At 37.6% G+C, this 13,443-nt stretch overlaps 5 protein-coding genes across 5 annotated transcripts; 3 read left to right on the top strand and 2 right to left on the bottom strand. All coding sequences in view use genetic code 12, as the record gives it.

Annotated features, from left to right (window-relative positions):
* Positions 1 to 445: 445 nt before the first annotated feature.
* PVL30_002969 (uncharacterized protein) lies at positions 446 to 2,011 on the top strand (the record flags this gene model as incomplete). The annotated part of the gene is made up of 1 exon (XM_001525501.2): positions 446 to 2,011. One exon carries the CDS (start codon positions 446 to 448, stop codon positions 2,009 to 2,011), a length of 1,566 nt encoding a protein of 521 aa, XP_001525551.2.
* A 110-nt stretch (positions 2,012 to 2,121) lies between these two features.
* On the bottom strand, positions 2,122 to 4,380 carry SMF1_1 (Manganese transporter smf1; the record flags this gene model as incomplete). The annotated part of the gene is made up of 1 exon (XM_001525500.1): positions 2,122 to 4,380. One exon carries the CDS (start codon positions 4,378 to 4,380, stop codon positions 2,122 to 2,124), a length of 2,259 nt encoding a protein of 752 aa, XP_001525550.2.
* Positions 4,381 to 5,674: 1,294 nt separating this feature from the next.
* PDX1 (pyridoxine biosynthesis protein) lies at positions 5,675 to 6,979 on the top strand (the record flags this gene model as incomplete). The annotated part of the gene is made up of 1 exon (XM_001525499.2): positions 5,675 to 6,979. The coding sequence occupies one exon, from the start codon at positions 5,675 to 5,677 to the stop codon at positions 6,977 to 6,979; it is 1,305 nt and encodes a 434-aa protein (XP_001525549.2).
* A 2,040-nt stretch (positions 6,980 to 9,019) lies between these two features.
* PVL30_002966 (uncharacterized protein) lies at positions 9,020 to 10,450 on the top strand (the record flags this gene model as incomplete). Its single annotated transcript, XM_001525498.2, has 1 exon — positions 9,020 to 10,450. One exon carries the CDS (start codon positions 9,020 to 9,022, stop codon positions 10,448 to 10,450), a length of 1,431 nt encoding a protein of 476 aa, XP_001525548.2.
* Positions 10,451 to 10,976: 526 nt separating this feature from the next.
* Positions 10,977 to 13,172, bottom strand: PVL30_002965 (uncharacterized protein; the record flags this gene model as incomplete). The annotated part of the gene is made up of 1 exon (XM_001525497.2): positions 10,977 to 13,172. One exon carries the CDS (start codon positions 13,170 to 13,172, stop codon positions 10,977 to 10,979), a length of 2,196 nt encoding a protein of 731 aa, XP_001525547.2.
* Positions 13,173 to 13,443: the final 271 nt, after the last annotated feature.

Below are 13,443 nucleotides of genomic sequence, written 5' to 3'. Positions count from 1 at the left end.
GACTAGATAAAGACGTACGGCGCCAAGTGCGGGCCTTTCTACCCGCTCTCATTCATCAGTGCTTAATAGTGGAGAACTCTCTACTATTACTTTCAAAAGAACCACACCCACCTCCTCCTCCTCCTCATCCTCCACCACGACCACTATTTACCGCTATCACTTTTTTTTTGTTTACACCGTTTGTCACTCCTAATTACAATCTTCGTATCGTTATCTGATGCTCCTTTGAGAGCAAATTAAGCAAAAGGAAACAGTATTAGAAAAAACACACAAACACACACACACACATATATATATATATAGTATAAAAGCAAAAGAATCTGTATTCTAATTCTAAACTCGGAAATGGATTTGGACTTTAAATAGTTACAAATTATCCCAAAGGTGATTCCTTTTTTTTCCTTTTTTCTTCATCACCATCATTATCATCATCATTTCAAGTACAATGCAAACTCCATCTACTATAACTAGTAACACCATGGAAAAGGAGCCAGAGGTTAACGTCTCTGTCACAGGAGAAAAGCTCCAGACTATCAATAGCCATGACACTAATGCCATAGGTTACGAATTATACGAAAAAGCCCAGGAAATTTACTCAGATGAAGAAGAAGAGAGCAAAAAGTACTCTCACGTTTTGAAAAAAATTGATCGCAGAATCATACCCATACTTTGTATCACATACACTTTGCAGTTTTTGGACAAATTGTCACTTAATTATGCTGCCGCGTACAGCCTAAAAGAGGATTTGAACCTTGTTGGACAAAGATACTCGTGGGTCGCAGCAATCTTTAATTTTGGTTACTTGTTCTGGGCCATGCCTGGTAATTACATTGTGCAAAGAGTTCCAGTTGCCAAATATACGGGATTTATGCTTTTCTCTTGGGCTATTATCTTGGTAGGCCACGTTGGATTGAAAAACTATGGTGGTGCATTGGTAATCAGATTTATATTGGGAATGTTTGAAGCGAGCATCAGTCCCTCGTGCATGGCCATATGTGGCTCATTTTACACTATAAAGCAACAACCGATTAGAATGTGTATATTCTTATCATTCAATGGTGTTGCCACAATGGTTGGTGCATTACTTGGATTTGGATTGGGCCATGCTACGAATGCAAGTATCAAGCCTTGGAAATTGATCTTTTTGGTGATTGGATTGTTAAACCTTGTTTGGTCTGGCATGTTTCTTTGGCTCTGTCCAGATTCGCCTGAGAGAGCCAAGTTTCTCAATGAAGAAGAAAAAGCCGTATTGGTCAATCACATTGCAAAAAACAATCAAGGTATGAAGGACCACCATTTCAAAAAGTACCAAGTATGGGAGGCATTGCAGGACTCTGTGGTGTGGATGTTGGCACTTGTTGGACTTGGATGTGGTGTCATTAATGGAGGTTCGTCGAATTTCGCCTCGGCATTGATTAAAGGTTTTGGGTTTTCGGGCTTGCAAGCCACAGCATTACAATTGCCTACAGGTGCAATTGAGCTCGTCATGGTTGTTCTTGGTGGAATTGTTGCATTTGCAATAAAGAATACTAGATGTATTGTATTGTTTGTATTTTGCATTGCACCACTTGGCGGTTTAATTGGCTTGCATGTCATCCCTTTGTCTAATAAGTGGTCACTTGTTGGCTGTGCTTGGTTGCAATTTATCATTGGCGGACCATTTATCATGTCCTGGATCTTGCTTAATGCAAATGTTTCGGGAAGTACGAAAAGAACCATTGCAAACGGCTTTTGGTTCACACTTTATGCCGCAGGAAATATCATTGGCGCCAATATCTTTATCGCCGAGCAAGCACCAAGGTACAGATCCGGTATAATTGGGTTATTAACCTCATACTGCGGAATCATGGTCTTGGCGATATTAATGGCGCTTGTTATGATACGTAGAAATAAATGGAAAAGAGCTGCACAAGTTGGGGTTAGCGAAGAAGATAGAAAACAAGAAGCTATACTTGCTGGATTTAAGGGCATGACTGATTTTGAAAACCCGGGTTTTAGATACTCTCTTTAATAGTGAACTTTACAGAACAATTTTAGTAACCAAGCTTGGTAAGTAAGAAAGGAAAAAAAAAAAAAAACAAAGCTGATCTAGTTTATGCAATATTATCTATTTTAATTCATTTATGCCTCTAAAAACATATTTACCACCAAATACAAGTTTAGCAATGTTATGAATGCCCATATAAGTATTGCTAAAACAGATGTAAAAGCACCATTGCTAAAATCCTTGAAGCCCTTGACCCGCAAAATCCCTTCATCAAATTGCACTTGTTTAGCAGCAGTAGATTGTACATGCGGAGACTTTTTGGATATACTAGAGTCAGATAAGTCTGCAGTTGCTTGACTAACTGAGTTTGATCTTGACTTAATAGTACTTGCAGTGTTTAAATATGGGTTTTGTGCGGACTTTGTGCTTGCAATAAGACGTCGACTTTCTTCGTCATATTTGCCATGTGATTGTGGGTGATTCAAATTTTCGTCTTCATCGTCGTCCTCTTCCCATCCAGCACATGGGTGTGAATTGCGCAAATCTTGTAGACGAATTGCTGGTTGCGTGCTTGCAAACCTTTTTGGCGCCTTCTGCGAAGATGGTAATGAAGACGATGGTGCCATTGCCGTTGCCGTTGCAGATGCAGATGCGGGCGATGACGATGACGACGAAAACAACGATGATGATGATAATGAAGAAGAAGGATAGGATACACCACAATGTTCATAATCTTCACCGGCATTATAAAGAACGTCAACTTCCTCATCGCCATCCCTTTCGAAAATCGGTACTCTCATAGTCCTTTTGTCACAAGTAAACCATATTAATGGTGCACTTACAATGGGTAATAGCAACGATAAAACAACTTGACTTGCATTCAATGTCTTTGCCAAGCCTTCTCTGCCAGCGAAAAGGACAACAAGCAAACACGGCGCAATTGCTAATCCACGTGTAATCAATCTTCTAGTTACCGGAGGCAAACTCCACGACAAGAATCCTTCAGATACCATTTGACCTGCTAAAGTGCAAACAACTCCAGCACTTTGTCCCGAACATAATAAAGCGAGTGCAAAAACAAAACCTGCTGTGGGCGACAAGTGTTTGGATAACAAGTGGTAAATTGTAAACAAATCGGCATTCTCGTAATCTTCATCGTCGGAGTCGTCAGTATCGTAGCCTTTGTTGTGGTCATTGTCATGGTCATCGCGCAGAGAATTCTTCGAGCTTCTTAATGTGGCGCCTGCAACTATCAATATAGCCGAGTTGACAAATAATGCGACGGTGAAAAGAGAAATAACCAATTCAGTAATTGTATAAGTCAAAGTGCTTTTGATAGCATGGATCGATGGCCTATAGTGATCATTCTCCTCTTCATCGTCCTCGTCCTCGTCCTCATCCACTTGTAAAGTTGTCTCATCGGCTCTTTCAAAGGTAGCCTGGTGGGGTCTAATTGGTTCAATAGGAGTGATCACAGGAGTAACGTCATCATTAGACTCTATATGAAGATTATTATCATTCTCTGCCCCATTCTCTGTCTCGACATCTGTCTCTGTATCTGCAATGGTAAAATCACTGTGTAGAGATGCCCCTGAATTTCGCAGCTTAGAGTTCCAAGGAATATAATAGCCGTGCTTGATATCGAAATCTTTCAATCTTGCCTGCACTAAACCAGAGCCCAAGTAAAGGGAATGCGGCATCACTGTGGCACCCAAAATTGCTAAACTCAAGAATAATCCATTACCGCCTTCTCTCTCAGACATATCGACAACATCTTCATTCGGCAAGAAGCCCTTGAAAACTTCAACAACAGAGAGGTTGATTGACTCGTCATGGCCAACTTGGTACAATTCTATACCAAAACACACCACAGTCGCAGCAACCAATACCGAAACGAATGCTTCAAATACACGGATGAACAAGAGCGGGCCCTTTGGTCGGTATGCTGCTAAAACGATCAAGACATCAATGACGGTGATGATTACACCTAAAAACAACGGGATATTGAACAATATGTTCAAAGCAATAGCTGTACCGACAACCTCGGCTAAATCGGTAGCGATAATGGCAATTTCTGTCATGATGTACAAAACGACATTTAGTTTGAATGAAAAGTGCTCTTTGCAATTAGCTGCCAAGTCTAGCCCTGTAACGGCTCCCAACTTTGCCGCTAACGACTGCAAGAATATTGCTAGACAGTTGGACAATAATATCGAGAATAACAAGTTGTATTTATAAGCATTACCAGCTGACACAGCAGTAGAATAATTACCGGGATCTAGAAACGCAACACTAACCATCAATCCAGGTCCTATGAATTTGGAGTATTTTTTGATCTTCGGTAGTAACCCTCGGATGTTGCATGTTTTGAGAAGAGTGGATAGTAGCGACATTGTTGGTGTAGTATCTTTATACTTTTTATGAACTTGTAATGCCTTTTCTTTGTTGTCTATTCTTCACAAATTTTGTTTTTCTTTCCTTTTTTCTATTGATAATGACTTTCGACTAAAAGTAAGTTGAATGCTAAGGTACGGTCAGAATGCAGTATTGAGTATAAGTAAAGATTGAAGAGCCAACTATGTTAGTCTTTATATATGTTTATATGTGTGTTTAATTGTGCCGGTAACGCCTTGAACTGATGATTTTGCGAAAAAAAAAAATAATATCACAACGTTTAAAAGATCCTTTGTAGTATATCTTTTTTTTATTATTTTTTTATTTTTTTGCTTTTTTCCCAAAGAGATAGCGTGTCTTTGTAAAGTATGCGAATATTGCAGGATAGGGTGGTGGAGGTGAGAAGAATAGTAAAGTTGTTCTTTGCAAGCGACGTCGCTCTACTTATTGATGACTTTTTGCCTAGGAAAGAAGTAAGCAGAAACAGATTTGATCTGTTTTGAGTTATATAGATGGATATAAGTATATCTATTGGTGAAAATGTAAATGCCTTGGTGGTTGTATCAATGTAATAAGGAAAACAAAAAAAAAAAAAAAAGGAAAAATCGAGATTGCTCTTTGTAAAAAAAAATAGTGAACTGAATATGAATTTGGGGTAAAACGAAAAAAAAATAAAAAAATAAAATAAAATTGAATAAAAAATTTTCGGAAAAAACACAACAGCCTTGTTCTATTGTTCTACTTATTTTGTATTCATTCACACACCCGCCCTTTCTTCTTCAAATTTTATTTATTTGTGTAAATATATATATATATGTTTAATATGCTATCTACTAAGGTTATCCTTTTTTACCCGGTAGTTCGTATTGTTACTTTAAAAGATTTTCTTTCCTATTTTCTCCGGTCCAACCCATTGATCCATTTCCTCGCGTTTGATCACGTGATTTTATTTTTCAGTGTCATATATTACTTCTACGACATTGAGAGCAGTTAACGACAATGTGTTTCACGTGAGATCGGACTTCTCTTTGCCAGACTTCTAAATAGTTGATTCTTTTTTTTTTTTTTTTGCTTGTTTTGCCTTTTTTCCTCTCTTGCCTCAAACAGTGCGTAAGGACATAAAAATTTAGAAGCGATAGAACCGGAACTTAAACTCCTCCTCCTCCTCCTTCTCCTCCTCTTCCTGGTGCGGTCCATCATAACGTTGTCTTCTCAATAATTTACCAACTCTGAACCTCCTCATCCACAGCAATTGCACCCTCTTTTCCTTTGCACCAATTGGATTATAACAAGATGTTAAGAACAGTAGCAAGAAGGTTGAACTCTGTTCATGTACGAACATTTCACAACACCAGTTTCAAATATGCAGCATCAGTGTTCAAGATGCCTGCAATGTCACCAACTATGACTGAAGGTGGTATTATTGCTTGGAAGGTGAAACCGGGCGACTCGTTCAATGCAGGAGACGTCATATTGGAGGTCGAGACTGATAAGGCAAATATCGACGTTGAAGCCGCTGACGACGGTAAGATGTGGGAAATTATCGAAAATGAAGGTGCCAAAAATGTTCCTGTAGGAAAAGCCATTGCCATTACCGCTGAGGTGGACGATGACTTGAATGCATTAGAAAGACCAAATATTGAAGAGCTGCAGCCGCTGAAAAATGAGGAGCAGCCAAAAGAAAGTGCTAAGCCAGCAAGTAAAGACACTGAGACTAAATCACTGAAGAATGATACTAGCAGCAAAAGCAAAAGCAAAAGCGAAAACAAAAGCGAAAACACCGTTTCCTCTGGTTCAAGTGTACTCCAAGCTGCCAACTCTAATCAAAAGTTTTCACCCGCAGTTGAATTGCTTTTGCATGAAAACAACATCACAAAAGATGAGGCATTGTCCAAAATCAAGGCATCGGGACCAAATGGTAGAATCCTTAAAGGTGATGTTTTACTGTACCTTGGTAAAATCCAACCTGAAAGTATTGAGAGCATTACTAAATTTATCAAGTCTAGACAACACTTGGACTTGTCAAATATTGTTCTTGCCAAGCCAGAAAAGACCGCAGCAGCAGAGACCGATGCATCTTCAAAGTCTTCTTCTGCAAAACCAGAAAAGCCAAAGCCAAGTAATATCCTTTCTGTTGAGTTGACTTCTATATTAGGAGAAGGCGTGCCAAAAGCCAAGTTTAAGTATTCATTTGAAAGTGCAATTGCATCCGCAATTCAACATACTTATGCTCAAAGGTTCCCACAATATGCTACTTCGCCAACTGCATCATCTATATATGACAAATACGATGTATTTGAAGACTTGATTTCAGCATCAGTGACAAAGAATAGGTTTGAAGTCTACGATGTGAAATTCAAATTTTATGACGCAAATACTTCAAGTGTTGCAAAAGGAGTATCGAGCTCAGCATTTGATGAACTTTTAGGATTATCTGAGCCAGTGCAGTATTTGGAAACTGGATCTCCATCAAATGTTGGTGTGCTGTTTAAAATCAAGTTTGATGCGAAATTGCCAGATTCCAAACAGTTTGTTGAATTTTTCGAAAACTCTTTGCTTTCACAGATTCCTGCAAACAAGTTGAAAATTACAAGCTAGAATTTAATCAGCAATGAAGAAAGAAAGATAAAGAAAGGGTTTGAATGCTGGAAAGTCTGGATTATGATCAAACCAGGCTATAATCAAGTTATAGTTGAAATTAATAGCGCTTATTTAAAAAACTTTGAAGTAATGGTGAACAACAATAGCTTTAAGTATTGAAAAGGATACAAACAAAGGATTACAAGCGCGTGTTTAGTATACACACATGCCTGAATTCTGATTTACAATCTTACTCCAGTAATTTCTGAAAAAACATGTGCAAATTGAATTAAAAAATTTAAAATCTAAAATTATGACATTGTAATGGTTTGTGTTTTCTGAAAATTTATTTTTAATTTTTTAATTTTCATTTTTAATTTTATTTACAATTTCAACTTTATTTTAATTTTTATTTTTATTTTAATTTTTATATTTATTTCTTCTTTTTATTTCAGTTTTTATTTCTATTTTTTTTATTATTATTATTTTCTCTTATGCCGAACGGAATTTTGGCTGCCAAAGTTATCTTTGTTTCGATATATCTTCTTCTTTGTTGCCAGACAATCATTCTTTAAGACTTACTAGACCGAAGCTTCTCATGGAAAAGAAGGAAAAAAAAAGAACAATTGGTTGTAAGATTACCTAGTAGTTTGTGATAAAAACTCCCAGATATTTTTTTTTAGGATTTGTATTTTTGTAGAGCTAATGGTGTATTCTTTTCAATCGATGCAAGAGAGTTGAAGAATAAGAGAGTGGTAGTGGTGGTGCTAATCAAAAGTTGGCACAAGCTCTTCACAAAAAGGAGAAGAAGCGTTTTGGGGAGGGAAGATGGGAAAGACGGAGAAGATGGAGGATGACACTATTAATTTCAAGGTATATATGTCATTGCAACTACATTCACTAGAAATTGGCGGGTGTTCTAATCATTTCATATCTCAATTCAGTGCAGATGGAACAAACTTTTATAGTGGAAAATCGAATGAACGAAGCGTTATAACCAAATCATTAAGCAATTATGATTCAGCGTTTGTTAGAGTACACAAGCACAAGATAAACTAGAGATAAGTGATTCTTGAATTTGCCAAACCACCATTAGTATTTCACCTTATTTGCACTAAGAATTACCTTGGATTAAAAAAAAAAATTAAAAAAAAAATATGCTAATATTCAAGAGCTTAGTAGAAACCCAACAACAGCAGCCACTAATCTCATATATCTTGATACTTGAAGAGTTGTTTACACCCAAGAGATGGGAAAGGAAAAGGCAAATACAAAAAGAAAAAGAGTCTGGCAAAGAGAGGAGAGAGATTAGTAGGTGTTCAATAGAGCGTAAAGGTTGAGAGAGTTATTATGATGCGCTCACTTTGTTTTGTTGACGTTTCTCCTTTTGATTAGGGCGTGCATTTGTGCAAAAAAGTGATCTCGAAATTAAAACCGTGGGAGCAGGCAAGGGAGATGTGGAAAGGGAGAGAAGCAAAAAAAAAAAGAAAAAAAAAAAAAAAAAAAAGAAAAAAAAATTTATTTTAAATATAAATATAAATATAAAAAGAAAGACCGCAAAAAAAAAATTTTTTTTATTCCAACTTTTTTTTTTTATTATTCTGCTTTTTTCCTGTTTTTTTTTTTTAAAAAAAAAAATTTTAAAAAAAAAAAATCCTTCATAGTGTAAACATTGTACAAGTACTAGACCATCAAAACAACAACAACAATAACAACAACAACATCAAAAATAACATAAACAACAACGCTTACAACTACTACTTTCCCAACAGCAACTCATTGGTGATTCAATTATAGCTTACTCTATACTTTTGATTGTCATTGTCTATTGTCCACTAAAAAAGAAAACAAAAAATTTTTTCTTCTTTACTGGGTTAATCTGATCAGAGAATACAGGCAATGTACAACAATTTGTATAACCCATACCTGAGCTACAGCCAGAATAATAATAATAACAGTACTAGTAACAATAAGAGCAACAGCAAAAACACATCTTCACCAGCAACTAATCACGCATCTACCAATAGTGGTCAACAAAATCTGTCTCAACACTCTCCAATGAATTCAAGACAACAACCATACAGCAATTCTTCTTCGTACTTCAATAGAAGTGGTTCTGGTTCAGGCGCTGCAAGTATAAATCCAAACTCAACAACCACCAACGCAACCTCAAATAACGGAGCACCTTCATCCACTGGCACTGGCTCTGGTTCTGGTTCTGGTTCTGGTTCGGGCTCTGGTGGCTCACGCGGTGTTCCACCTTTATCTCACGCCGGTGCTATCCCATCTCGTTCAAAATACGGTATTTCGTCTTTGAGCAATATAACTTCAGCACACCCAAGTCAGTACCTGGTTTCGCAACAACACCAACAGCTTCAGAATCAGCAACATCAACAGCAACAGCACAATTATTACTATGCTCAACCTAATGCTACTGCCAATTCAACTGGTTTGACCACACCTGGTGCAACACATGGTGCAACTCCACAGCTTTTTAATGCGCAACAATTGCACACGGAACACCCTCAACAACTAGACCCTAAGCAATTGCAAAAACTTACACCTCAACAACAACAGCAACAGCAACAACATTATCTCCAACAACAACAGCAGCAACAGCCACAGTATTACCAACACTCAGCAACTGCTACGCCTCAATCCATTTACTCTTCTGCCGCAGCTGTTCAGCAACAACACCAACAACAACAACAGTACCAGATGCAACAGCAACATCAACAAAGCTCTTCTCCTAACGCACCACCATTGGCCACTGCGACAAGTGGCAAAGCAGACCAAGCTAAAGGTGCTCAAGCCCAAGCGCAAAAGGAACTTCCCCCTGGGAAAAAACCTAGAAAGCCAAGAGCTACTAAAAAGGAAATGGAGGAGAAGCGAAGACTAATAAGAGAAAAAGAGCAGTTGAAGGCACAGCAACAGCAACAATTTGGACCACAAGCTTTGGTGAATGAACATCAAACACAAATGACGGTTAGTTCAACAGGACCTGACGGAAAGAAGAGAAGAGGAAGACCTAAAAAGTTTATTCTTGATCCTTCAACAAACACGATGATTGACTCTACTCATCCAAATTTTAAGCAGCTCAATAAGCTCTTGAAAGAGAATAGTATTAGTACAAACAACAACAATGGCAACAACAATAACAACAGTAATGTCGAGGCAGCCCACCCTGGTGTTGCTTCTGACCAATACATGGCGAATTACTTGAACCAACAACAGCAACACCAACAGCATCAACAATTATTGAATGGTCTTTCGGGTGATTCTAATGGTAAAGGTAGCTCAAAAAAGACTGCTGGTGATACCGCAGGTGCGCCAGCTCCAGGTCAAAGTATTTCGAGCATGACTGAGACTGAGTTCAACCAGTTGTTGAAGAAAAAAGACAAGAGAGGAAGACCTAGAAAATTTCCTATTGAGCAGACTGGCGTTGTCATTAAAGGTGTGAAGGTGCTTGCTGGAGTTACAAAAAAGTAGGGTTCCTTTTCCCTGTTTGAACATTTGTTGAAGAAGTTGAAAGATGAACTTGTTTATTGAGGGGGGTAGTGGATTATAGCTCCTTAACTATTATTAGTATTATTTTTTTTTTGACCTAATTTTTCGGTGATTGATTGTTTTATTTGAATTTTTTTTATTTTATTTTATGTATTTTATATTTTGTTTTATATTTTTGTTTTTAAAAAAAATTAAATTTTTTTTTCTGTATTGATTTGTTCAATATTTTGTTCGTGTTTTCGTGCCATTATGTACAATTTTATATTTAAATGCCTTATACTTGAATACTGTTGAATAGTCCCCCCCTTTTTTTTTTTTGGCCCTCAAATATATCCTAAAAATAACCATATAAACCTCTTTTTATACAGTATATATTGCGTTTATCACAAATAATAGACTAGCTATCATGGAAAAATAAAAAACAATGTATATTTGAATACACATATATCTATATATTTGTATATATGTATGTAAGTATGTATATATGTATGTGTATGTGTTACCAAAATTACATAATACGATTCATGAACCGCCCCACAGCAATCATTGGAGCGCAGAATGCCTTCACCATCATACACAATGCATCAATCAATCGACTCAACTCAAACAAAATCCATATAAACAAGCACAATTCTAACAAAATCACCACTGTTTGTAAATGAGGGAAAAACTCGCCAATCACATCGATTGGTGAGAAAATTAATTTCATGATTTGTAGTTTTTTCACAAGACTCATTAGGTTGCTGATTATCTGTAATGGCCTTTGAGGGTCCAACAAGAGTAACAAATTAGGGTTTTGTTGTTGCGGATACATCATTGAGGATTGAGACGTTGGTGGTTCCGGCTCCAATTGCTTTGTGATGGGATTATAGTAAAGCTCTTCCGACATTGTTACGATATCCTCCGCTTCTTCAGAGTCATACTCAACAACAAATTCCATTGGCGCAGAAGACGTTATGGTGGATTGGTTATCAATATCGCTTGGGTTGCGTCGCAGCAGCAGATGCAGCAGCAGCAGATGTTGTTTTCGTTTATTAGTTTTAAGTTTATTTTGCATTGGTTGTTGCGAAACAAGTTGCCCATTAAACATCATCATTGCAGGTTGGTTCCAATTAGCAAACAATGTTCTGGACCCGTTTTTCAATTTTTGGATTCTTGCTTTGTTCTTTGCAGGAGTCAATGTGGCCACGGCGTCAACTGGTTGAGGAGTTTCTGGTGGGTTTAATTCCAGGGACTTCACGAGCTCCTTTGATACTTCTGCTGGATCTGCTGCTACTGTCTCTGTATTACCATACAGATATGATGGCATCCATGACCAAATATAGTTGACGTATGGAGCCAAAGCAAACGGTGCTTGCTGATTATTGTTCACCTCTGCTTTTGCAAAAGGCGCTGACAAATCATTCTCCTCTTTATTATCAAGCAACTCTTCAACCGTGAGCAGGTCAGTTCCCGCTGTAGCTCCCGCTCCCGCTTCCGCTCCAAATCCCGCTCCTGCACCTGTTTTTATTCTCCTGGATTCATCAACATATGTGTCAAAATCTCTACCTAGTTCCTTACTAGCTTTTTTTAATCTTTTTTTCAACATATGCTTAAGTTTTAATTTTTTAGCCTTTTTAGCTTTAGCTGCACCTTGTTCTCCACTACCATCAGCTCTAGGGACACCGTTTTCAAAGGTTGTTTCAGCGTTAACAACATCTTCTCCTACCGTGTTTTCATTTACATTATCATAATCATCATCATCGTCATCGTCATCGCTAACCAGATTTACAAACACGTCCTTCACAGTATTACTCTTTTTCCTGTTCTCATAATAATCATAATCGTGATATTTATCCTTCATGAACCTAACGTTGCTCAAAAAACTTTTTTTCAATGTATCCTTGCCATCTTCATTCACCTCCTTGTTTTGCCTTGGGTTCTCAAACACAGAGTCCATGGGGTTGTAGCGCTCTTGATTCTCGCCCTTATCTTCGAAAACATCTCTAAATGTTTTGTGTGTATATATTTTGGGTTTCATTGATGTATCTGCAACATCATACCTCCTCTGCTGTTGTAAATAATAGTCATTGTTTTTGTTTTTCCTTCGAACTCTTGGCATTTGAGACATCTCTTGATGCAGCAAACTATAGCTTGTTGGTACTGGTGGTGCTAGTACGTCTTGCTGGTGGTAGTCGTGGTGGCGGTCGCGGTGGCGGTCGTGGTGGTGGCGTTGTCGGTGTAGAGGCTGATGCATTAAATCATCATAGGAATAGGAAAGTGGATGGTACCGTGGGTTATGTGCTTGCTGCAGAATATAATTGAGTTGTGCTGGAGTTATTTCTTCCTCGAGTTGATCATTTGAATCAACCTCATACTCGACTTGCTTAGAGGAAGCAGGAGAAGATTGTGTGCTTGTGGAAAACTCTTTCTGAGATGAAGGATCGGTCAAAGAACGTGATACCTGTCGTGGTCTTATATTCTTCATCACGGGTTGTCTCAATGACGGTGATACAGATGATGAATTTATATTCATAGAAGGCTCCCGCCGTTGCTGAGTTTTATTTTGGTTTCGACCCTGATGACTGAACATTTCCTGTGGAGTTGGAGCATAGTATTGATAATGTTGTTGTTGTTGTTGTTGTTGTTGTTGTTGTTGTTGTATTTCTTGTTGTCTCTGTTTAAGGTACAGCTGAGAGTAGTACCCATTACTAGTAACATTCATATCTGTCAGATTTTATTTCTAAAAGCTTTGTAGATCAAGTGAAGAAAAAACAAGATGGTAATGGAAAGGTGACGACTTGATTGAATGGTATTTGTCGATTAATTCTTTGAGGCTTTAAAAAGTTCAATTTTCTTTTCTGTATGTTAAAGGAAAAAAAGGGTGTAATTTAATCAACCCTTTTTTTTTGGTTTAGAAGTAGCAGCTTAAAAAAAACATACAAAAGTAAAAACGTCACAGCTCTAACTATATCTAATTTGATTTGATTTGGTTT

Source organism: Lodderomyces elongisporus, chromosome 3 (genome assembly GCF_030384665.1).
Source record: "Lodderomyces elongisporus chromosome 3, complete sequence".
In the NCBI taxonomy this organism is placed as follows: Eukaryota; Fungi; Ascomycota; class Pichiomycetes; order Serinales; family Debaryomycetaceae; genus Lodderomyces; species Lodderomyces elongisporus.
The sequence above is the reverse complement of the archived record's forward strand: the minus strand, read 5'-3'. Positions and strand labels throughout refer to the sequence as shown.